The 24,270-nt window shown below is 34.3% G+C and overlaps 1 protein-coding gene across 3 annotated transcripts; it reads right to left on the bottom strand.

The window, feature by feature from the left end:
• Positions 1 to 7,142: 7,142 nt before the first annotated feature.
• Positions 7,143 to 23,891, bottom strand: LOC133172408 (glycerophosphocholine cholinephosphodiesterase ENPP6-like). 3 transcript variants are annotated; one of them, XM_061307285.1, is made up of 8 exons: positions 23,840 to 23,891; positions 16,568 to 16,808; positions 14,828 to 14,976; positions 11,993 to 12,155; positions 11,051 to 11,340; positions 9,114 to 9,281; positions 7,784 to 7,877; positions 7,143 to 7,462 (listed from the first exon to the last, which is right to left on the bottom strand). In XM_061307285.1, the coding sequence occupies exons 2-8, from the start codon at positions 16,788 to 16,790 to the stop codon at positions 7,251 to 7,253; spliced, it is 1,299 nt and encodes a 432-aa protein (XP_061163269.1). In that variant the 5' UTR covers positions 16,791 to 16,808; positions 23,840 to 23,891; the 3' UTR covers positions 7,143 to 7,250. The 3 variants fall into 3 exon arrangements, with proteins under 3 accessions (XP_061163269.1, XP_061163270.1, XP_061163271.1); XM_061307286.1 differs by lacking the exon at positions 23,840 to 23,891 and adding an exon at positions 17,159 to 17,258; XM_061307287.1 differs by lacking the exon at positions 23,840 to 23,891 and adding an exon at positions 16,966 to 17,021.
• Between the last annotated feature and the right edge of the window lie 379 nt (positions 23,892 to 24,270).

The following is a 24,270-nucleotide window of genomic DNA, read 5'->3' as shown; positions in this document are numbered from 1 at the left end:
GTAGCCTGATACTGAAAAGGTAAGGAAAGAGAGCAACGATGATATATATTGTATATAGAATTAAAAGGACTACCATAAGCATTGGGTTAGCCATGTTTATACTGCCAATTCATCTCAGTTTCATTATTTTTTCGTATATTAAACGAGTTTCACAACATGTGCTCTTTTCCATTGTTATTGTCCTTTGTTAAACGTTCTTTCTCGGACACTCTGATAAACAAGGCGTTTGTTCTCACTCTGTTTATATTTTTCTTACCTACATCTCTAAGGGGTGTTATATTTTAACAATGCTAATGACCATCCGCACAAGATTCGTCATGATGACGATAATTGATACACGAACATATTTTTTGTTCCTATAGCACATATAATCTTTTTGTCCTGTTAGTCTCTTGACGTCCGAGGCACTTTGACTTTTTTTTCCACGGTCGTAGGAATGTCACGATATTAGTCAAAACGTTTGTCTGTATCTAGAAAATTACTTTTAATTTTACCCAGATTTTCAAATATCGCATATCAAAATGTAGTGATTTTCTCGAGGAATTTCTTTTTCTTTTAAGGAATTGAGTAAGAATATATAGATCCATTTAAAATATTTTGTTCTGAAATCAGCTTGTTCATAAAATTTTAAAGTCATATCATAATACAAGATGTGTTCCAGTCAGAGATCAATGTAAAGATTTGTTTCAGTCAGTGATCAATAAAGAATTAAGGGAGCGGACATTAAAAAGCAATAACGTTACCGAACGTCATAATAAATCACCGCTAACTGTGCCGGGTACATATATTATCTTTTATCTCATACGTGCGGTGGATACTACCCGTAGGATAAATCTATGCTTTATCAACGGGTATGTGCTTTATCAATAGTACTTCAGGTTTCGACATAATCACTCGGCCTCGCTTCAAGAATTAGATGTAAATTTATCGAAACTTCTAATTGTGAAAGTTCTGTGTTATCAAATGAATGCTAATAAGCAAAAATTTTCGTTAAAACAAGAACAAGATGCGTTTGTGAAACACTGATGCCCCCGTATGGCAGCTTATGGCGGAGGTTAAAGTTTCTCAAATGCAAGTCTAAATCCAGGCCAAAAGATAAAAAATGTTGGTACCCAAAGAAAGGTCTTGTGTCGAGGAATATACCTCTGAAATTTGAAAGCCCTAGCTGCAACAAAGTTATGGCAAAGGTTAAAGTTTTTTAAAGGAAAAAAAACGTCAAGGTCAAGGTCAAAGTTGTCGGTATCCACAAGAAGGTCTTGTCACAAGGATTACATATGTGACGTATGAAAGCCCTAGCACCAACCATTCAAAAAGTTATGGCCAATGTTAAGGTTTTCAAAAGTAGGTCAATCTCCTATGTCAAGGTCAAAGGGTCAAAGTGGTTGGTATCCAAAGGAAGGTCTTGTCACAAGGATTACATATGTGAAGTATGAAAGCCATAGCACCAATCATTCAAAAGGTACATGTATGGCCAAGGTTAAAGTTTTTCAAAGGTAGGTCAACCTTCTAGGTCATGGTCAAAAGGTCAAAGTGCTTGGTATCCAAAGGAAGGTCTTGTCAAAAGAATAACATATGTGAAGTATAAAAGCCCTAGCTCCAACCGTTCAAAAGTTATGGTCAAGGTTAAAGTTTTTCAAAAGTAGGTCAAACTCCTAGGTCAAGGGGTCAAAGAGGTTGAAATCCAAAGGAAGGTCTTGTCCATCTTCGCTAGCCAAGGGTTTCTGATACGCTACTCTCCTCATAAGCCCTTGGCATACGGTGTTAAAAAAAGTTGGGATTTTTTTCTCAAGTTGTGATTGGAGTTGATCGACATCGTTCGACCAATCAGAAGTTGTTTTTTGTAAATGACGATATTTGCGTTCTGGAAATATCTTGACTCTTTAATATCGGGAATGAAAAACGCAAGTAAACAACGATCCGTAAGATAACATGCCATTCTATGAATAGCTATATGGTGTCATCCAATATCTTAAGCTACGTGCAAAATATGTGATTAAGAATCTATACTGAATATGTAGATTTGCATTTTAACATGTTTAAATAACAATTAACATAACTTAATACCTTCTTGTTAATTATTCTTTAAAAATATTCTGTTTTTAAATACGCTTTTTATTTCTGTCGATGACGCAATCTGTGCGAACCTGGTAAGAATCGTGATCACGTGACGAAAACAATCCCGTCTTTTGTCAGCACCGTATGCCAAGGCTTTATGAGGAGAGTAGCGTATCAGAAACCTTTGGCTAGCGAAGATGGGTCTTGTCACAAAGAATACACATGTGAAGTTTGAAACCCCAAGCTCCAACTATTCAAAAGTTATGGCCAAGGTTAAAGTTTTTCAAAAGTAGGTCAAACTCCAAGGTCAAAAGGTCAAAGTTGTTGGTATCCAAAGGAAGGTCTTGTCACAAGAATACACATGTGAAGTTTGAAACCCCAAGCACCAACTGTTCAGAAGTTATGGCCAAGGTTAAAGTCTTATAAAATTTTGCAAAAGTGGGTCAAACTCCAAGGTCAAGGTCAAATATGATGGTACCCAAAGAGAGGTCTTGTCACAAGAAATACACATGTGAAATATGAAAGTCATAGCTCCAATCAATCAAAAGTTATGGGCAAGGTTAAAGTTGACAACAGACAGAAAACAGACAGACAGGACAAAAACAATATACCCCCGGGATCTTTCGATCCGGGGGCATAAAAGCAACTCATTACACTTCAGTGAAATGTCAAAATTTATCAACGTACTTGCTACAGCGATGGATGATTTTACCCCCCCCCCCCCAAAAAAAAAAACCCACACACACAGGACACGTTAGACCTAGCAGTTAAGTTGTAGATGGAATATTCCTTTGAACATGCAGGAAAGACTAGCTACTTTCAACAATGCTTTCTTACATTATACTACCTATGTAACTTACCATGGATCTATAAGTAGCCTAGCTAGAACTGCCGTACACAGAATGATTTCAGAGGACAAATCATGATGATTCTTGGTCCTTATTTACAAGACTGTAGTACTTCCAGTCAAAAGTTTGTATGAAATAAATCTTCAACAGACTGTCACATATGTTTTTAAAAGATTCCAAGATTTCATATTCTGTACAGTCATGATCTACAAACAGGCCTAACTTTCTTTGCATGTCAATGTCAACAGTGCGACGTCATCAATTTTCACGTCATCGATTTGCGTTGAAATCATTCAATGTTTCACAGGCATTATCTCAAAGTTTGTTAAAACCGAAAATTATGTAAGATAAATAGAACTTCTGTGTGTGTTTTGATATTTGCTTTCTCCATCTAGTTGTAATGGTGTATATTCGCTTGGCAAGCCTCGCGAATATATATATATATATATATATATATATATATATATATATATATATATATATATATATATATATATATATATATATGCATTCAACTCGTTGGATAAAGCAAATATCAAAACACATAATGTAATAATGTAAATATTCTCTATTTGTACTTCAACTGGCAAATAATCAAAGTATCAAGCTAAAACTACCAAGACTTCTGAGACTTTCGTTGTTTTAAGATTCTTATATATAATTTGGGATTACAGTCTACATACATGTAGTGTGAATCATATCGCTTCAGTCTACCAACTTTCTGATAATTCCTCGTATATACATTGTCATCTTCGCTAGCCAAGGGCTTCTGATACGCTACTCTCCTCATAAGTCCTTGGCATACGGTGTTAAAAAAAGTTGGGATTTTTAGGTCACCTGAGTCACTCAGGTGACCTATTGCTATCCGTTCTCGTCCGTCGGTGTGCGTCGTGCGTCGTGTGTTAACATTTGAACATTTTTAGCTTCTTCTCTGAAACCGCTTAACCAATTTCAACCAAATTTGGCATATAGCATCTATGGGTGAAGGGAACAAAAATTGTGAATTTCATGGTCCCTGCCCCCCTGGGGCCTGAGGCGTGGGGCTAAAACCACCAAAAATAATGCAATCTTTAAAAATCTTCTTCTTTACTCCAGGACATCAAGCAGTCAAACTGTTGGCATCATTGTAATAAGCAGTGAGCCTTCTACCAAAATTGTGAAATTCATGGCCCCAGGGTCAGGGGTTCTGGCCCCAGGGTGGGGCTATATAGATCATATAGTGAAAGTGCATTATTTCTTTGAAAATCTTCTTCTCTGTTCCTGGGTATTAAATAAAGTAACTAAGTACATAGTTATGAAGAGCAAGAGTGCCTCTTCCAAAATTGTGAAATTCATGGCCCCAGGGTCAGGGGTTCTGGTGTTAGGGCGGGGCTCTATTGATTATGTAGTGAAAATGCATTAATTCTTTGAAAATCTTCTTCTGTGCTCCTGGATATTAAATAAAGTAACTAAGTACATAGTTATGATGAGCAAGAGTGCCTCTTCAAAAATTGTGAAATTCATGGCCCCTGGGTCAGGGGTTTTGGCCCCAGGGTGGGGCTATATAGATCATATAGTGAAAGTGCATTAATTCTTTGAAAATCTTCTTCTCTGCTCCTGGGTATTAAATAAAGTAATTAAGTACATAGTTATAAATAGCAAGAGTGCCTCTTCCAAAATTGTGAAATTCATGGCCCCAGGGTCAGGGGTTCTGGTGTTAGGGCGGGGCTCTATTGATTATATAGTGAAAATGCATTAATTCTTTGAAAATCTTCTTCTGTGCTCCTGGATATTAAATAAAGTAACTAAGTACATAGTTATGATGAGCAAGAGTGCCTCTTCCGAAATTGTGAAATTCATGGCCCCTGGGTCAGGGGTTCTGGCCTCAGGGTGGAGCTATATAGATCATATAGTGAAAGTGCATTAATTCTTTTAAAATCCTCTTCTCTGCTCCTGGGTATTAAATAAAGTAACTAAGTACATAGTTATGAAGAGCAAGAGTGCCTCTTCCAAATTGAGAAATTCATGGCCCCAGGGTAAGGGGTTCTTGTGTAAGGGCGGGGCTCTATTGATTATGTAGTAAAAATGCATTAATTCTTTGAAAATCTTCTTCTCTGCTCCTGGGAATTGAATAAAGTAACTAGGTACATAGTTATGATGAGCAAGAGTGCTTCTACAAAAATTGTGAAATTCATGGCCCCAGGGTCAGGGGTTCTAGTGTTAGGGTGGGGCTCTATTGATTATCTAGAGAAAATGCATTAATTCTTTGAAAATCTTCTTCTCTGCTCCTGGGTATTAAATAAAGTAACTTAGTACATAGTTATGATGAGCAAAAGTGCCTTTTCGAAAATTTTGAATTTCATGGCTCCAGGGTCAGGGATTCTGGTGTTAGGGCGGGGCTCTATTGATTATATAGTGAAAATGCATTGATTCTTTGAAAATCGTCTTCTCTGCTACTGGAGATTATTTAAACAAACTAAGTGCATGGTTATGATGCATAAAGATGCCTTTTCAAAAATTGTGAATTTCATGGCCCCAGGGACAGGGGTTCTGGTGTTAGGACGAGACTCTTTTGATTATATAGTGAAAATGCATTGATTCTTTGAAAATCTTCTTCTCTGCTACTGGAGATTATTTAAACAAACTAAGTGCATGATTATGATAGGCAAGGATGCCTCTTCCAAAATTTTCAAATATATGGCCTCAGTTTTTGGGGTTCTTGAGGAAGGAGGGGGGGGGGGGGCTCTATTGATTATATAGTGAAAAAGCATTGATTCTGTTAATTAATAATTAATTAATCCTGTCTGCTCCTTAGCGTTGAGCTGATAAATAAATTGCTTAGCTATGATGAAAATGTGAGCTTCGAACAGAATTTTTAAATCTTGTGGTCCTAGGGTCAGGGGTTCTGGCATAACTGGGGGGGGGGGGGGCTTTTGATAATATAGTGGAAAAGTGTTAATTCTTTGAAGTCCATAGGTATGATGATGAGGGTAACTCTTCCAAATTTGTAAATTTCTTGACCCTTGGTCTTGGGTTCTGGTGTTAGGGTAAGGCTTTGTTGAATCTGTAGTGAAAATGCATTGTACCTGTGAAATTCTTCTCTGCTTCTTGGGATATTGGAAGAAAACTGAGTAAAAGTTTAAATGATATAAGTAAGCGTATTTCTACCAGATTTTTGAACATCTGGACCATTTGTCTAAGTATTCTAGTCCTGGGCAGGGCTCTATTAATTTGTATTCTACTGAGAGAAGTTATTCCCCTTTTCCATTCACCATTGATAATTAATCACTGTAAATAATGTATTTGAAAGGTTAATAGAATAAGATAATTATGCAAGAATGTTAATCATATAATTCAAAAAGTATTTTCTTAGTTTTAATAATCAGGTTGACCTGTAAGTAATAGATAAATAAAAATGAGACAAAAATAACTTATCTTATTAAAAGTTCTTCAAAGACCATAAGAGAGGTCAATGCTAGAGCTCTTAATATGGGTTTAAAAATAGTACTGAAGCACTAATAGTTTGTTAATAGTCTGCATGGTGATAGTGTTAAGTGGGGGACAGATTAGAACTTAATTTATGAGTTGATACTGAATACTAGACTAATTATTTTGTTGATCCTGATCTTCCTACTTCTCTTGCTTTAGGGCAACAAAGCTTCATCTATTAGTGTATTTAACTTCCAAATTGTTGTATTATACTCAGGTGACCGTTAAGGCCCTTGGGCCTCTTGTTTTCTCAAGTTGTGATTGGAGATGATCGACATCGTTCGACTAATCAGCAATTGTTTTTTGTAAATGACGATATTTGCGTTCGGGATATATCTTGACTCTTTAATATCGGGAATGTAAAACGCAAGTAAACAATGATCCGTAAGATAACATGCCATTCTATGAATAGCAATATGGTGTCATCCTGTTTCTAAAGCAACGTGCAAAATATGATACTGAAGATGTAGATTTGCATTTTTACATGTTTAAATAACAAATTAACATAACTCAATACCTTCTTGTTAATTATTCTTTAAAAACAATTTTTTTTAAATACGCTTTTTATTTCTGTCGATGACGCAATCTGTGCGTACCTGGTAAGAATCATGATCACGTGACAAAAACAATCCCGTCTTTTGTCACCACCGTATGCCAAGGGTTTAAGAGGAGAGTAGCGTATCCGAAACCCTTGGCTAGCGAAGATGATACATTGTATGTAAATGATTTTTCCCAATTCTGTTATAATTAATTACAAAGATTGTACATTGCTTCAAGGCTTTGAAATTTATTGAACAGTATTCTGGGGGTAAATCACACTGTGTTTTTTAATCATTAAATGAGTTTGAATACAGTACAGATTTTACCTTATATAATAAATTAGTTGAGTACAACATTAAACATGCCAAACAGAAACAAAGGAAAGAATAATTCTGTTGGTCTTGCAGATGATGTATCAGTTTTTATCATCATTTGTGCGATCTTACTCCAAGTCCCATTGTTTTCCTTTGGTTTTATTCCAAGAATATCACACATTATCTGATACAGTTCCACATTAGCTATCGGCTTGCTCACAAAATTCTTCCTGAATGCTGCAATGAGAATAAATTAAAACAAAATCATACTAATAAATGATCAGAATGCTTCAAAACAGGAGTGAACACTTGTACAAAGTATAAGAAAAGCTTTTTTCTCAAAATTAAAAAATAAACGTGTTGGTTTCAGTGGCGGATCCAGGATTCTTGAAAAGGGGGGGGGGGGGGAGGGCAGTTTGGGGTCGGGGTAGGGGCCCACAGCCACACCAAAACAAAAAATTGATTTATTAAATCTTTTGTAACTTTTGGACACAATAGGGGGACTCAGGCCCCCTGGCTCCCCCTCTAAATCCACCAATGGGTTTTAACTTAACTTACCCGGTCCTGTTGCTCTAAATATGGCTCTCATATCCGGATCAGTATTGTCATATCCGTGCATCCCTATGGATGTTGTTCCAGGTTTAAAATAACCCTTGTTTAACGATAGAAATTCAATTTTCACTTTCTTGGTGTAATAAAAGGAGAAAAAAATGCAAAACAAAAACATATATTTCCATTATAATTCTTAAAGCTATATAACCAGAGACCCTACTGGCTTGACCATTTATTGTAATTTCCACAAGAAATTATAAATTTTTAAATATATCAAGTATTATATAATATGTACTTTATTGGTCCTAGTTTTACATGTATTCCTGAAAAGTGACATTGTTTATTTCTTTTCAATTTACAAAAAAGTATCAATGCAAAAAACACTGAAAATTTTGACTATTTAAGGGTTATTCCTCTCTACCACATCTACAAAAACAAAACTTGATAAATAGGCTATAATATTTTTTTTATCCTAATAAAGCATACATTTGTATGAAATCGAAATGCAATTTACAGATGTTCATGTAACTTGTTTGTTAAAAGCAACCGAGAACTGTAAAACGATTAAATAAATATCATATTTTTTTTATTTTCATTTTTGTTTTTTGTTCGTTTTTTGTTTGTTTGTTTGGATTTTGTTGTTGTTGTTGTTGTTTTGTTGTTTTGTTTGTTTGTTGTTGTTTTTTTTCTTGTGATCATCTTCTGTCACGACGTACTACTTTGCTTTGAATTTGCAGCTTGCAAGAACTTTTCATGTTATAATCTTTTCTTCATTAGAGATTAAAGACGTTTGGCATATCGCTCTATAATTTAAATCACTGTAATTAAGTAAAATAAAAACGAAACTTTGGAAATTGTGAAAGAATTTAGCAGTATATCTTTATCAACAATATTGATACGAGTTATTGAAACTTAAAACTGATCAGATTTATGCATCTTAATGTCGTATGCAAATGTTATAAATTAAACAAGGATCAGACCAAATCTATTGCAGAATTTTAAGTCTTGTTGCTAATAACCATGTTTTAATCAATTTGTAACTGCCAATAGCAGTTTGAAAGAATTATAGAGATTATAGACTATTTTCAGTAACCCAGCAGTAACAGTTATCATTGTGTTAAAACATGGTTAGAGGAGTTTTATACATAGATTCTCCCCTTGAATGAAGCTTAAATGAAAAAAAATAAACCAGGAAATTCCGAAAACATAATTATCAAAAAGATGCTCAAATACGGACAGCTAGATAGATGACCAAATGGATTGATCGATGGACTACGGACACTTCACCATTGCATGTTCTCCCTGACCAGTACAGATACACATGTGTAATACATACTGCGCATTCGTTACATTTCCATGGTGCCACTATCGCTGTTCCACTATCGGCTTCTATCACAATTGGTGCTGTGCGTGGATGGTTTTTGAGACGATAACGGTCAGGAATTAATTCCTTTTTGTAAACTGTTACATTGGGCTTGTTAGCTGTTACTAAATCGTTGTAAACCTTGAATTTTAGTGAAATTATGCTCAAATCAACCAGTAATCAGAAAAAAATCAGTTCTTGGCAATAAATTATTAATATGTTACTGAATAAATGAAAATAATACATGTAAGTACAATGCAATACACTGTACATACTCTATTTTTATCAAAATCTAGTGACATGATGTTTTAGGAGAAATAAGATTCGGCTTTGATGTACGTCCTAATAATTACAACAAAAAAAACTTATTCCAAGTATACATTAATTTGTCTCCATTACATACTCCGTTAAACTTATCTATGATTTAAGGAACTTTTTCTCAATTGCACTTGTAGGATTTTCTACACGGTTGTTGTTTTGAACAAATCATTAAAACATTTCAAGATTTCAAGTGATTGGCCGCTCTCTCTTTTACCAGGTTTTTTCACATTTATTGAATAGCTTTTTATTGCAATGCTTCAATTTCAAAATACTTCGCAACTGAAAAGAATAATCATTATGTTACAAGTAAAGACGTATGGAAAGTAAAGTATCAATGTATAAAAGGATCATTTTCTATATAAAAGTTTTGATAAAATTGGCTCTATAAATAAAAATTTTTCCAGAGTAAACTCTACATTTTTACTTTTAATTTTAGAAAAATCATTTCTACTTTTCAATATACTGAAATAAAAATAAATCAATAAAAATCTAAGATTCATGTGTTTAAACTTGTGAGAAACAAGTGACTAAGCAGTGATTTTTTAAGGCCGATTTGGGGCCGAAATTCGGCCCCCGTCCCAATTAAAAATATGCCTGTATTTTCCCAAAATGTAGTGGAAGTTTTCCCAAAGAAAAACAAAATATGTGATCAAATTGAGTTTGTTTATTGCATGTTTTTCAGTGAAGTTCAAGCAGGTTTTGTTGTTCAGTCATGTTGGATTTCTTCATAATTAGATAATTCACAACACTATTGTTCTTGATGCAAGTAATTAGATAATTCATACCAAAAATAGTCTTGATTTGATATAACAATTGTTTGTTAAAGTAATACAAAGACAAAAACAAAGCTTTTTGACGATGCTTTTTAAGTGACTGGGTTTTCTGGGAGATTCCCAATTTAGCCTAATTGACGCTGAAATTCCCAAATCTGAGGGCCCCAGCCCCCATTCCCAAAGTACTGAAAAAAACACTGCTAAGTTAACTTGAGTGTATTACTTGTAGACATTGGGTCTTACTCATTCTACTCCGAGAGAAAGACCATTTTCTATTTTAATATATAGTGCATGCAAGTCATTCATGGATAACAAAATATTTGGTATAGTCCAACCCACACTTTGCAAAAGTTGTGTCCCTTTGCGGGGTCAATCAAAAGGTCATGAAGGGAAAGAATCAACATTTCTCCTCTTTATGCTTCCAAACATTTGGGCGTGCTCTGTTGAAACCACTGTGTTTAATTTTTTTATCTTTCAATGCATGGGTAGTCCCATCTTGGGGCAATCAGTACACAAAATGCAAAGCTTTTTACCAGTCAAATAACAAAGTTACAAACCTGAAAATTACAAAGGCTACATTGAAGATACTATGGGTTTTCCCCTAAGATGCCGGCCAAGGAACATAACTTTCGAAAAGTGTGGATTCAACTATTGTCAGGTATATAACAACACACTGTTTATATTATTATTAATTTTTGATATTCATAATGTAGAATAACGTAGTCTCAGTGATTTCATAACAATTCTTGAAATTTGCTTTTAATTTAAATTCCTGCAATTCCCAAAAAAAAGACTTTAGTTAATAAATCATAATACCTTCTCAAGCTTTCCATTCATTGGCCAGATACTGACATAGGGTACCTCAGACAAAATAACCTTAATATCCTGTAAGTCCAACACATCAGTTATGTTTACCATCTTTGTGATATTGGTCATCCCATGATCAGAAAAAATCATTATGTTGGCGTCATTTTGTAAATTAAGTGACGTCAGTCGTTGCCTAAAGCTCTGTAAACTGTTATCAATGTCTTGCAATAAAGTTGTTAAATTTTGAGAATCAACACCAAATTTATGTCCATAGTGGTCAGGGGCTTCCAGGTATATTCCTGTAATTTTAATTTTATACAACATTATACAAAGATCACATTCATACATGTTTTTTTTTTTAATAGAATTTTATTAATACAGTCCTACAAGTTCAGAAACTTGAAAATATTTATTGAATCATTATTTACCAAAAAAAAAAAAAAAAAAAGGTTTTCTATGTTTCTTTTTTTTTAATCTCTTTGGGTGATTATGTATTATATTTATGAATATTTTGTGGTGTATTTATTTTTCAATAATCATAAATTTATAAGGTATCAATTATGAAAAATGCAAATCGTAATGAAGTTGAGTTCATGTAATCAGCCTATTCTTATTGTAGCCTAGTATGAGGGCGTTCGCTTTGTGATCGGGCGACCCTGGTCCTATTCTTGTGCGCCATGCCATATACCTAAGATGTAAACATAGGCAGTGACTATTCCTTCGCCAAACGCACGGCATAAGAAGTGAGAATTGCGCCAGGTCTTTCTGATGAGGCCTTAAAAACCGAGATCCCGTGTCACGGTAGGCGTTTGCACGATAAAGAACCCTCACTGCTCAATGTCCCTGAGTGCCGATTAAAAGCCTAAATTTGAAGCTCTACACTGGTACATGGTGAAGTCTCTGAAAATTCTGGAATGGGACCTAAAACATCATTTAATCCGATTTTCTTACCTATAAGATCCGCTGTGTCGTTATGTAAGAGTTTTAAAGTTTCTTGCAGAGAATACTCAAATTCAGGTATAAGAGATAACTTGTAATCAACACAAAGTGTTGGTTTTCTGCCCCTTATTGTCACCTCACAGCCTGGCCAGTAGAAGAAATAAGATTTCTTTCCCTTAATTGAAAAAGAAAACATAAGGAATACATGTATATTTTTTACGAGTTTATCTTCGCAACAACTTTAAAAGATAGAGGGAGAGGAAGCGAGACAGAAAGTGATATACATGTATGTATCTTAATTACGATAAATTTTATACAATTCTTTTACATGTAAGAGCAGTTTTATAATAACAGCAGTACGAACTAAAGATGTTTCAATACTGTTATATTATGTAAACATGCAGTACATTTATTTGCATGCATGTCCTTAATTTCAATAGAAACTACTTTTAACTATTCAATTCATTGCTAAAGAATCGAGTTATATTTAAGAGTTGCTAGAATTTGTGTTCTGATTACATGTACTTACTGTATCCACATGCAGCACCAGGACAAAAATCAAATCATGTATGTATCCTCAATAAAAAATTAAATGCAAGTTTGATCAATTTGCTTAATATTGTTGAAATGAGTCTGCTTCCATACTGATCGCTCATCTAGAAATTGCACATGTAGGACACATGCAGCATCTGAGAGACCCTTTCGATATTAACGCATTTTTATGGTCTGTGTAAGATAAAAAAAACAAGATGTGTTTGTAAAACACTGATGCCCCCGTAAGGCAACTCATATCAAAGGTTAAACTTTCTCAAATGCAAATCAAATATGTTGGTACCCAAAGTAAGATCTAGTCTCGAGCAATATACCTGTGAAATACGAAAACCCTAGCAGCAACCATTAAATAGATGTGGAAAGTTTTTCAAACGTAAGACAAACATCAAGGTCAAGTTCAAATGGTCAAAATTAATGAAGGAAAGGTCTTCTCACAAGAAATACACATGTGAAATATGAAAGCCCTAGCACCAACCGTTCAAAAGTTATATCCAAGGTTAAAGTGTTTCAGAAGTAGGTCAAATTCCAAGGTCAAAAGTCAAAGTTGTTGGTATCCAAAGTAATTATAAGGTCTTATCACAAGGATTACGTATGTGAAGTATGAAAGCCCTAGCAACAATTATTCAAAAGTAATGGCCAAGGTTAAAGTTTTCCAAAAGTAGGTCAAAATCCAAGTTCAAGGTCAAAGGGTCAAAGATGTTGGTATCAAAAGGAAGGTCTTGTCACAAGGATTGCACACAAGAAGTATGAAAGCCCTAGCACTAACCGTTCAAAAGTTTTGGCCAAGGTTAAAGTTTTTAAAAAGTAGGTCAAATTCCAAGGTCAAGGTCAAAGCGTCTAATTTTTTTGGTATTTAAAGGAAGGTCTTGTCACCAGGATTACACATGTGACGTATGAAAGCCCTAGCACCAATTGTTCGAAAAGTCATGGCCAAGGTTAACGTTTTTTTTTCAAAAGTAGGTCAAACTCCAAGGTCAAAGTCATGGGGTCAAAGTCGTTGGTATCCGAAGGAAGGTCTTGTCACAAGGTATACCAATGTGAAGTTTGAAAGCTCTAGCACCAACTATTCAAAAGTTATGGCCAAGATTAAAGTCTGAAAAAAAAATTGCAAAAGTGGGTCAAACTCCAAGGTCAAGGTCAAAAGGTCAAATTTTATGGTACCCAAAGACATGTCTTGTCACAAGGAATACACAGGTGAAATATAAAAGACATAGCTCCAACCAATCAAAAAATATGGGCAAAGTTACAGTTTTTGCGGACAGACAGCTAGACAGACAGACGGACGGACAGGGCAAAAACTATATGCCCCCGAATCTTCAATTACGGGGGTATAAATATTCTAACAACTTTTCAATTTCAAACACTCTAGATCTCTATATCTTTCATTCTTGGTGATAACATCATAACGAGGCCTATCAATATACCTTGCAAGACTTGCAACAACGTCGGTATTGACTCGCTCGATAAAACAACATTTTGTCATCCAACCAAATATAGGCTATGTTCAGAATAATAAACATGACGAATGCAAACTTGTATAGGACTACAGACACTTGAAAATATTTACCACAATTTTTCTAGAAAATATACGCCATATCGAATACTTTATATTACATTTTATACAAACATCCTTAAAGGCATTATCATTGATGGAAGTTTGGTCGACATGGAGATTATGAGAATTAATCCTCTAAAAATGAGAAAGTAAAAAAATATATATGTCAAGTACAGCGTCTGATACCACTTTGCACACATGAATCTTTTGAATAATTTTTCTATGACGTTAATCAGTAACCAATAAAGTAATATAAAAGTAAAGCAAAGGACAAGTCTACATAAGAATCCCTACCATTATGACTTACGTGGCCTGGGGTAGAGGTTAAAATCTCGAAACCTTATTACATGTCTATATCACGAAACATATATGACAGAATCTGATGGACCCATTCTTATGCTGGCAAAATGTGTTTGGGTGGATACTTATCTCTATACATTTACAATGCATGTATTGCATTAAGGGAGGGAGATATGAAGATTTATTCAACGAAGTAAAATCATATTCCCCGAGGGGAATAAATCATTTCTTGGCTATATTAATTTCATGTTTCCCTAACTACAATAATCCTATACCAATTTTTGCCAAAATTGAAAAAAAATAATAATAATAATAAAATAATAATTACAATACAAACTTTTGAATTCTACACCGCCCTAAAATCTAAAAATTAAAATAATTCCAGACTGACTGCGAATTTAATCTAATTAGAATTTTGTTTTGATAGCTTTATTTCAAACCTCTTTTTCAGCAGTGATCCAAACAGGTTCTGCATCGTCCCACCAAATAGAGAGATTCTGGTCTGGATTTACACCAATTAGAAAATTCTTGTCATTGGTAACATCATGCATAAAATTTCCTACCATACCATGGGATTCACAATGTAATCCTGTTTCATAAGATAGGGAAAAACAAGATGTGTTTGTGAAACACTGATGCCCCCGTATGGCAACTTATAGCAAAGGTTAAATTTTCTCAAACGCAAATCAAATATGTTGCTACCCAAAGTAAGGTCTCGTCTCGAGAAATATACCTGTGAAATATGAAAGCCCTGGCAGCAACCATTGAATAGATATGGAAAAAGTTAAAGTTTTTCAAAAGTAAGTCAAACATGAAGGTCAAGGTCAAATGGTCAAAATTAATGGTGCCCAAGGAGAGGCCTTCTCACAAGAAAGACAAATGTGAAATATGAAAGCCGTAGCACAAATCGTTCAAAAGTTATGGCAAAGTTTTTCAAAAATAGGTCAAAATCCAAGGTCAAGATCAAAGGGTCAAAGTTGTTGGTATCCAAAGGAAGGTCTTGTCACAAGGATTACAAATGTGAAGTATGAAACCTGTAGCACCAATTGCAACCATTCAAAAAATATGGCCAAGGTAAAAGTTTTTCAAAAATAAGTCAAAATCCAAGATCAAGGTCAAAGGGTCAAAGTTGTTGGTATCCAAAGGAAGGTCTTGTCACAAGGATTACAAATTTGAAGTATGAAAGCTGTAGCACCAACCATTCAAAAAATATGGCCAATTTTAAAGTTTTTCAAAAGTAGGTCAAACTCCAAGGTCAAAGGGTCAAAGTTGTTGGTATCCAAAAGAAGGTCTTGTCACAAGGATTACATATATGAAGTATAAAAGCGCTAGCACAAACCATTCAAAAATTACGGCCAATGTTAAAGTTTTTGCAAAGCCGGGTCAAACTCCAAGGTCAAAGGGTCAAAGTTGTTTGTATCCAGATGAAGGTCTTGTCATAAGGATTACGTATGAGAAATATGAAAGCCCTAGCACCAACCATTCAAAAGTTATGGCCAAGGTTAACGTTTTCCAAAAGTAGGTCAAACTCCAAGGTCAAAGGGTCAAAGTAATTGATATCCAAAGGTGGTCTTGTCACAAGGATTACATATGTGAAGTATGAAAGCCCTAGCACCAACCGTTCAAAAGTTATGGTTAATGTTTAATTTTTGGAAAACTGAGTCAACCTCCAAAGTCAAGATCAAAGGGTCAAAGTTGTTGGTACATTGTATCCAAAGGAAGGTCTTGTCACAAGGATTACATATGTGAAGTATGAAAGCTCTAGCACAAACTGTTTAAAATTTATGGCCAATGTTAAAGTTTGGTAAACTTTTGCAAAACTGGGTCAAACTCCAAGGTCAAGGTCAATAGGTCAAATATGGTGGTACTCAAAGAAAGGTCTTGTCACAAGGAATACACATGTGAAATATGAAAGTTATAGCTCAAACCAATCAAAAGTTATGGACAATGTTAAAGTTTTTGCGGACAAACAGACAGAAAGGGCAAAAACTATATACCCCCGAATCTTCGATACGGGAGCATAAAAAGGAACATATTTATATATGTAAAATTTCAAATTCATTAACCAAAAATGAAATTTCACGGAAAAAATATCCAGGTAATTTTGAAAAAAAAAAGACTATATCCATTTGAAAGAACTATACTAAGTAACGTTGTAAGAACTAAACAGAATAATTTACCTGTCATGATGGAGTAATAATTTGGGTAAGATAAAGTAGGATAGTCTGACAACATGTACTCCGCCTTCACGCCTTCTTTCGCCATATTAGCAAAACCAGGCAGATTCACGTGGTCAAAATAATCCCATCGAAATCCGTCCATGAGGATAACAACAAGTTTAGAACATGTAGCAAAGTAAAATGTCGAAATGATGAGGAATACTTTTGTAGTACAATACATCATGTGTCCACAAAGTAAAACCTGGAGAAATGTGAAAAGAAACAATTGAAAGTAGTGAAAAATTGGTACATGTATTTTCCCGGCAAACTACATGCAGAAATCCGTCTCTTAGAAATCAGTAAAGAACTGCTCATAAGACTTTCAATTACTGGGAATTGATATCAAACATACGCCTTACCTTCTGTCAAAACTAGAACGGGGCCATCTGTCAGCGAAATAAAAATCAAAATACTCATCTTTGTACAGTTGAATTAAGCACAGTTTTTCCTTATCTATGGCACAATCGCTGACTAAAATCAGTGTTGTTCTAGAATATACATCGTTATAATTATAGTATTATTAAAATGACAAGATGGATCTTATTTACTTACCTTTTCGTAATAACTGGTTTTACTGCACGTGAAAAGTGTGAATGAGTTAACTTTATTTGGAAAACGCACTCCGATACTTGTTTCAGGTCAATGAGCATCGTAAATAACACTTCCATACATTGAAATAAAGTATGTGTTTATCTTTGTCTCTAGACATGTGTGAACAAATAAAATTAGGCCATTCCAAGTTTTTTCTATGTTTAGCGTCCACCCATCTTTCAAATACCTACCTACCTATTCGCAAAAAAACACACAAACCAAAGAGTAAAACACAAGTCTTTATAGTCATAAAAATGATGTCATCCAAAGGATTTGATTCAGTTTATCTATTTTTCTATATCTATTCTATAGAAACATCTATTCTTCAGCAAAATCAAGGTTTTAAATGCTTACAATATTCCAAATTTGACATATTGTAGACAAATACTTAGATTAATTCACAGAACTCAGTGATTTCAACCAGAATAAACAATTTCAGGACTCCTGATTTTGTTTGTTTTTTCTGATATGGGATGTCAAAAACCAAGGCGCACGCGGACGCTAAACATAGAAAAAACTTGGAATGGCCTTGTGTAAGGCCATTTTTAAAAAAAATCTTTATTTGCCCTCTCCCAACCGACTGGCTAAAAATGGCCCGACTCAATTTATTTTCTAACCTCCAGGAAATGATTTTTTTCTCTTTTCATTCCTGAATTTTCTCATCCCGTCAACAAGTTTTTTTTTTAAATCTTCTGGATTTTTTTCCCCACCAACCTACCTACCGAATTTCTTTTTACCCCGAGTCGGGATAGGGCTAACAGATGGCCTAATCTCTTCCAGTTTTTTACCTCTTCGGTTTCTTTTTTTATGCCCCCGTAATCGAAGATTCGGGGGCATATAGTTTTTGTGCTGTCCGTCCCTCTGTCTAGCTGTCTGTCTGTCTGTTTGTCCGGAAAAAACTTTAACCTTGCCCATAACTTTTGATTGGTTGGAGCTATGGCTTTCATATTTCACATGTATATTTCTTGTGACAAGACCTATCTTTGGGTACCATCATATTTGACCTTTTGACCTTGACCTTGGAGTTTGACCCACTTTTGCAAAATTTTATGAGACTATAACCTTGGCCATAACTTTTGAACAGTTGGTGCTTGGGCTTTCAAACTTCAACTGTGTAAACCTTGTGACAAGATCATTCTTTGGATACCAACAACTTTGACTCTTTGGCCTTGACCTCAGAGTTTGACCTACTTTTTAAAAAACTTTAACCTTAGACATAACTTTTGAACACTTGGATCTATGGCTTTCATACTTCACATGTGTATTCCTTAAGACAAGACCTTCCTTTGGATACCAACAACTTTGACCTTTTGACCTTGCAGTTTCACCTAGTTTAATTTTGAAAAATTTTACCCTTTCCCATAACTTTTGATTGGTTGGAGCTATGGCTTTCATATTTCACATGTGTATTTCTTTTGACAAGACCTATCTTCGGGTACCATCATATTTGACATTTTGACCTTGACCTTGGAGTTTGACCCACTATTGCAAAATTTTATGAGACTTTAACCTTGGCCATAACTTTTGAACAGTTGGTACTTGGGCTTTCAAACTTCACATGTGTTTATCTTGTGATTAGACCTTTCTTTGAATACCAACAACTTTGACCTTGACCTTGGAGTTCAACCTACTTTTGAAAAACTTTAACCTTGGCCATAACATTTGAATGTTTAGTTCTAGGGCTTTCTCATTTCATGAACATGTGTATCACTTGTGACAAGACCTTCCCTTGGGAACCATTTGACCTTTACTTTGACGTTTTACTTACTTTTAAAAAACTTGAACCTTCGCGATAACCTTTCAACAGTTAGGGCTAGGGCTTTCGTATTTCACAAGTATATTCCTTGGGACAAGGCCTTTCTTTGGGTACCAACATTTTTTATCTCTTGACCTGGAGTTTGACTTGCATTTGAGAAACTTTAACCTTCGCCATAAGCTGCCATACGGGGGCATCAGTATTTCACAAACACATCTTTTTTTTTCTCTTTTTTTACTTCCTTGTTTAACTGTTTAAGGCGCGATTCAGGGTGTAGCAACGGTTTTAAAAGCGAAGACTTCTTACGAAGTTTTAATAGTAAACTATACAATTTATGATGTTTATTTACATATGTATATTTTTTTAGATTTGAGGCTAGAGATATTCTTTTATTTTTAATTTTAAGTACAAATATGTAACCAAAAATAAAGAAAACAAAAAATTCTAAATAGTCCAACGCAATGCAAGAAATCGTCTTTTAATGCGGTTCTTGCAACAAAGAAATTAGATGAAACTTGAAGACAAGTATTTATAGACCATGTCTCATGTGTATGGTGTGGGTAGTCAAATAAACTGACGAAGGATGATACATTTCTAATCATAGACGAAAAGATGTTTAATATTGTATTTGTGTCTGGCACTGTCCGGAATGCATGATTATGATGTCTTGCATGCAAGTACAGAGACATGAGTACTTTACAACAATATTTCCGAGAAGTGGTGTAAATCAGATGTAGATACTTAAAAAACTCCAAGGAACTGCTCTGAAATCACAAAATTTTACGAAAATCAATAATATTCAAATGTACGACTGTTCAACACTTCATTAAACCATTCCCACAATAAATTAAAGTCCAGGCTTTTTTTTTACAATATAGACAGCCGCTTTTTCAATAACGATGGAACTCGTAAATATACTTACCTTGTCATTGGTCATTTGCAAAATTATAATTGTTAAAAAAACATTCTGATTGTACACACAAGTCCTCTGAAGTAGATATTAAAAATATGTGTGTGATGAGTTTCTATCTGAGTAGTTTTTGGAGATCAGGTCTTCTAACAATCTGTCAGAATTTCCATGGGTACTGATTGCGCCGGTTATTAGCCGAACTATTTTTGCATTCATATGAAGCAGAATTTATTCAAAAACGTATACATGAAAAGAAGACACTTGCTGTGGCCTTCAACGACGTCTTATCAATTAACAATACTTACTTCAATTCATATGTCGACTCGATACTTGTATATCCAAGTGAATTTAAAATAAAAGATACCATAGAGTCTGAGGCATCTGTTTCATATTTGGATATTTAATAGAAAAAGACGTTAGTGGTAACCTAACAACAAAACTTTTTTAACATGTTGACTTCAACTTTTCTATCCCCGACTTCCCTTACTTATGTAGTAATATACCTAATCACCTGCTTATCGGGTTTATATATCTCCCAGTTGATTTGTCACGCAAGGGCATGCTCCACGTACGAACAATTTATAAAATGGGGCAAGCTATTGACAAACAAGTTGATGAAACAAAGATAAAGTCTTCATTTCGCAAGTTCTATGGTAGATACAATGACCTCGTCAGCAAATACAATCTATCACTAAGTCGAATGTTGACTGACGTTTTCGTACTAATTGTTAGACCATTATTCAAACACTGGATTGTCTACGAATTTTTCCGTTATTTCCCGATCATGACAATAAGCACACGGCGGGTGTGACCGCTCGACAGGGGATGCTTATTCCTCCATAATTCCTGATCCCACCTCTAATTTTTTTTAGAGGTCCATGTTTACTCTGCTCCGGATTTGTATTGTTTCAATTGACTTTTGAACTTGATTACTGTTAATCATCTTTATATTTCATACATAAAAGAAATATGCATAACTAAGAGATGATTACGGAGAAGGGTAACATGTACAGTTACAAATGAAGAGATGAATTCCCATCAAATGACTATAGTATGCAAATGAGCTTTCGACACAACTGAGAATCCTCCATTTACACATTGCAACCTTATAAATGGGAAAAACACTGCACCAAAATTTCATAGCAGAGAATATTTGTGTAGTAAAGATAAGTCATGGGCGGATTCAGGATTTTTTTTTCCAAAATGGGGGGGGGGGGGAGTTTCCACACAAACTCAAGGAAATATCAGACTCGGAAATTTTTGGATAAGGCAAAAAAAAAAAAAAAAGCAAACAACTTGCTAAAACCTGAAAAAACTTATTTGTTGCGTGGGGTTGTGTTAGGAAAAATCACTTTCCTGAGTCAATTTTCTTCAGATACAGACCATTTTACGAGGGTTTGTGTTTCCTATTGGGATCCAAGGTCATTCTTTTGGTTAGTTTACATAGAAATTTAATAGCTGAAAATCGCAGGCGCGGGGAGTCAAAACCCCATCTAGTTTCAATTTTGGACACATCGGCTTCATATAGTATACAAATCTTATTCTAGTAACTTGATATATTGCTTGGCACAAGTGCTTTTGTATATGTAAAATAGAGGGTTACTGACCTTGTGACTTTGGAATTGACTTACTTTTCAAAATACATGAAGTTCATCAATTTAATATGCACAATATTTTCCATAATGCAAGAAAACATGTCACATTCTATAAAGAAATCGCCTTTATAGACAAAGCATTGATGAAGCAAGAAGATTCTTGACAATAAATGAATCAATGTTTCCGATGGTTGCTATGGAATCGTATCTCCATTTCAATGTAACATTCTCATCGTACATACTAAATCACTAAAGTATACGTAGAATCACGATGTTTTTTCTTTCTTTTCATACACATGCATGAAATATAATACACGTATAATATACTGTCTACTATATATAAAAAAAAGTCGAAAACACCTTTAAGTAATTTTATTTTTTAGGAAACGTGCGTTCCTAGGAACACTAAATAGTACACGTAGTTTAAACTTTGAATTTGGCGCACTTTAAACACTTTGGAACTCTCTAGTCGAAGAAGTTTAAATTGTTTTAATTAGGCTAATTAATGATCAATCAAAATGTAAAAATAACGGTATAATTATATTCTCTTCGTTCGTATTCCTTTTGATGATTGCTTTTATTTTAATTTTATTATAAGAAGGTTCAAGAACACACTCCACGTTTTTGACAGTATTATTTTTAATTAATTCCTTGTCAACAGCCTTCAAGATCAGGTATGTATAGAAAGTTATTTAGAGGTCATTTAACACGATTCAAAATAAGTGACAATTAATGAAGGTTTATCGAAGTTGTTATTAGAGATAAATTCTTAGCATTGTTTTTTAAAAGTAGATTGTGATGTACAGTTCATTTATGATTTCAGTAACTAACATTTCATGCATTAACTCCAACGGAAAAAACCTGGACAATTATTATTTACTGAGTGGAGTGGAGTATAGGCATGGTCATGGGCTTGTGGAATTATGTAGTACAGTGTATAATTATAGTTTCGGAGATAAAAATATAAATTTGTAAATTACCAGATTTTACAAGTTAGTTTTAGTCTTCCACTGTTTTACTTCAATTTCACAAAAGTTAACATTTTATCAAGCAATTTCACCTGCTTCATGTACCTTTTCCATATAGAGAACACTTTCACAATAGTTTAGATAACAATTTTTATTTATTTTGTGTGTGTGCGCGCGCGCGCGCGTGTGTGTGCGTGAAATACAGTTCATGTTTGGAGTTTTTTTTTAAGTTGAAAAAATCAGTTGGCTCTGACATCTTTCTCTGTAATTTTCTTCCACATAAATACAAAGTTAAGCACAATTCTAAATCGAAGGTCTTTAAATATGTAGTATATGTACATGTACATGTATATAACGATGCAGTTTTCTTATATCACACAATAGTGCCATTAGCTGGGCAAGAAATAGGACACTTGTTTTGTACTAAAGCAACTCTTAATCGTCTTAAAGTTTGAAAATTTGAATTAAATGATATGTAATTTACTGTAATTTACCATCTTTCAGCAAATAGTGAATTACTTTATCCAAATAAAAGTCGCATTCATGAACATTTTTATTCTGTACGATTAGTCTTGCCACTTATTGCCTAGGCCCCTTTATCAATTTTTACCTTGATCTCTTCGTCCTATAAAACTTATCATTGAAATTTGCTTGACCTAAACAAATATTGGAATGTTAAACTTGTCAGTTAACAACAGGATAGTAATTCCACCGACGGACATATCAACAAATGGTGAGTAGCATAGCCAGAGCGCATGAGTTTGGCATCGTTTTTCCAAAGAAGGATCTTAATACCATTGTATACAAAATACCGAAAAATGTTGGTGTTTGACTACCTCTCCTTTTATAAATATAGAGCTAAATAACTACGCATATATCAAGTTGATTTGATGTACATGTACATATGTGTTTCGGTTTGGACTAAATGTCAGCATGATGATAATTTTGTTAAAGTGGCACAGCACTACAGGTTTTTTTTTTATTTCAAGCTTTATTACTTGAAATGTTGCAAAAGCATTTGAAATAATGGAGACAAAAATTCCGAGTGCGCATTTAAATATATCGTAATGCATGTTTATCAGGACCAGGTAACGGAACATATGCTCACTACACATTTTAAATATGCAGCCCTGCATGTGTTTACATTAACATCATTCATCAAACGTGTAAATATAATGTATAACCATATTCGATACTTTTTTTAAACTACCTATTGTTATCAAACAAATAGTCTTTCACAGCTTTTCATCACTTTATGTAGACTCAAAGACAATTTTTTCACATACAGATTAAGATATTATATGAGACTTGTACATGTGAGGTAATAATGCAACACACAGAATAATCTAATGCCTATATATAGGAATCTTGGGGCATCAAATACTCATGTACATAACAAAGAGAAATACTTACCCACTCATGAATTCAACATGAATGTGTACAATATGTTTGTGCACATACGCAAGAGGTCCAAGGACCTTAACGGTCACATGATAATTGTTCTATCTCACGTATACGTATATGAATCTGTATTCATATGCATGTACGTATCAAGGTATGAGAGGAATCTCGATCTCGATGTGTGAAATATTTGGTAACATTTCAGAGGTTTCGTGTTTGGTTTTAACCTCGTTTATTGGGAAATAGGATATATAGTAATATTTTAAACATATCTAACACATGTCATGGTGCTCTACACCTATCTTTTTACGGGAAATTTAAGGTTCATAAACCCTCTGCTCACTCATATAAAATGTTTCTTTGACTCTTATGATTTTCCAAAAGAAATGCATTTGTTAAGTAAAACACAAAAAATTGACCAAAAAAAGACACTTCAACTTGAC

The sequence above is a fragment of the Saccostrea echinata genome, unplaced genomic scaffold (genome assembly GCF_033153115.1).
Source record: "Saccostrea echinata isolate AGI-Se365-2 ecotype Australia unplaced genomic scaffold, CSIRO_AGI_Sech_v1 ptg000054l, whole genome shotgun sequence".
NCBI classification, from domain to species: Eukaryota; Metazoa; Mollusca; class Bivalvia; order Ostreida; family Ostreidae; genus Saccostrea; species Saccostrea echinata.
This window is presented reverse-complemented; position numbering and strand designations above follow the sequence as displayed.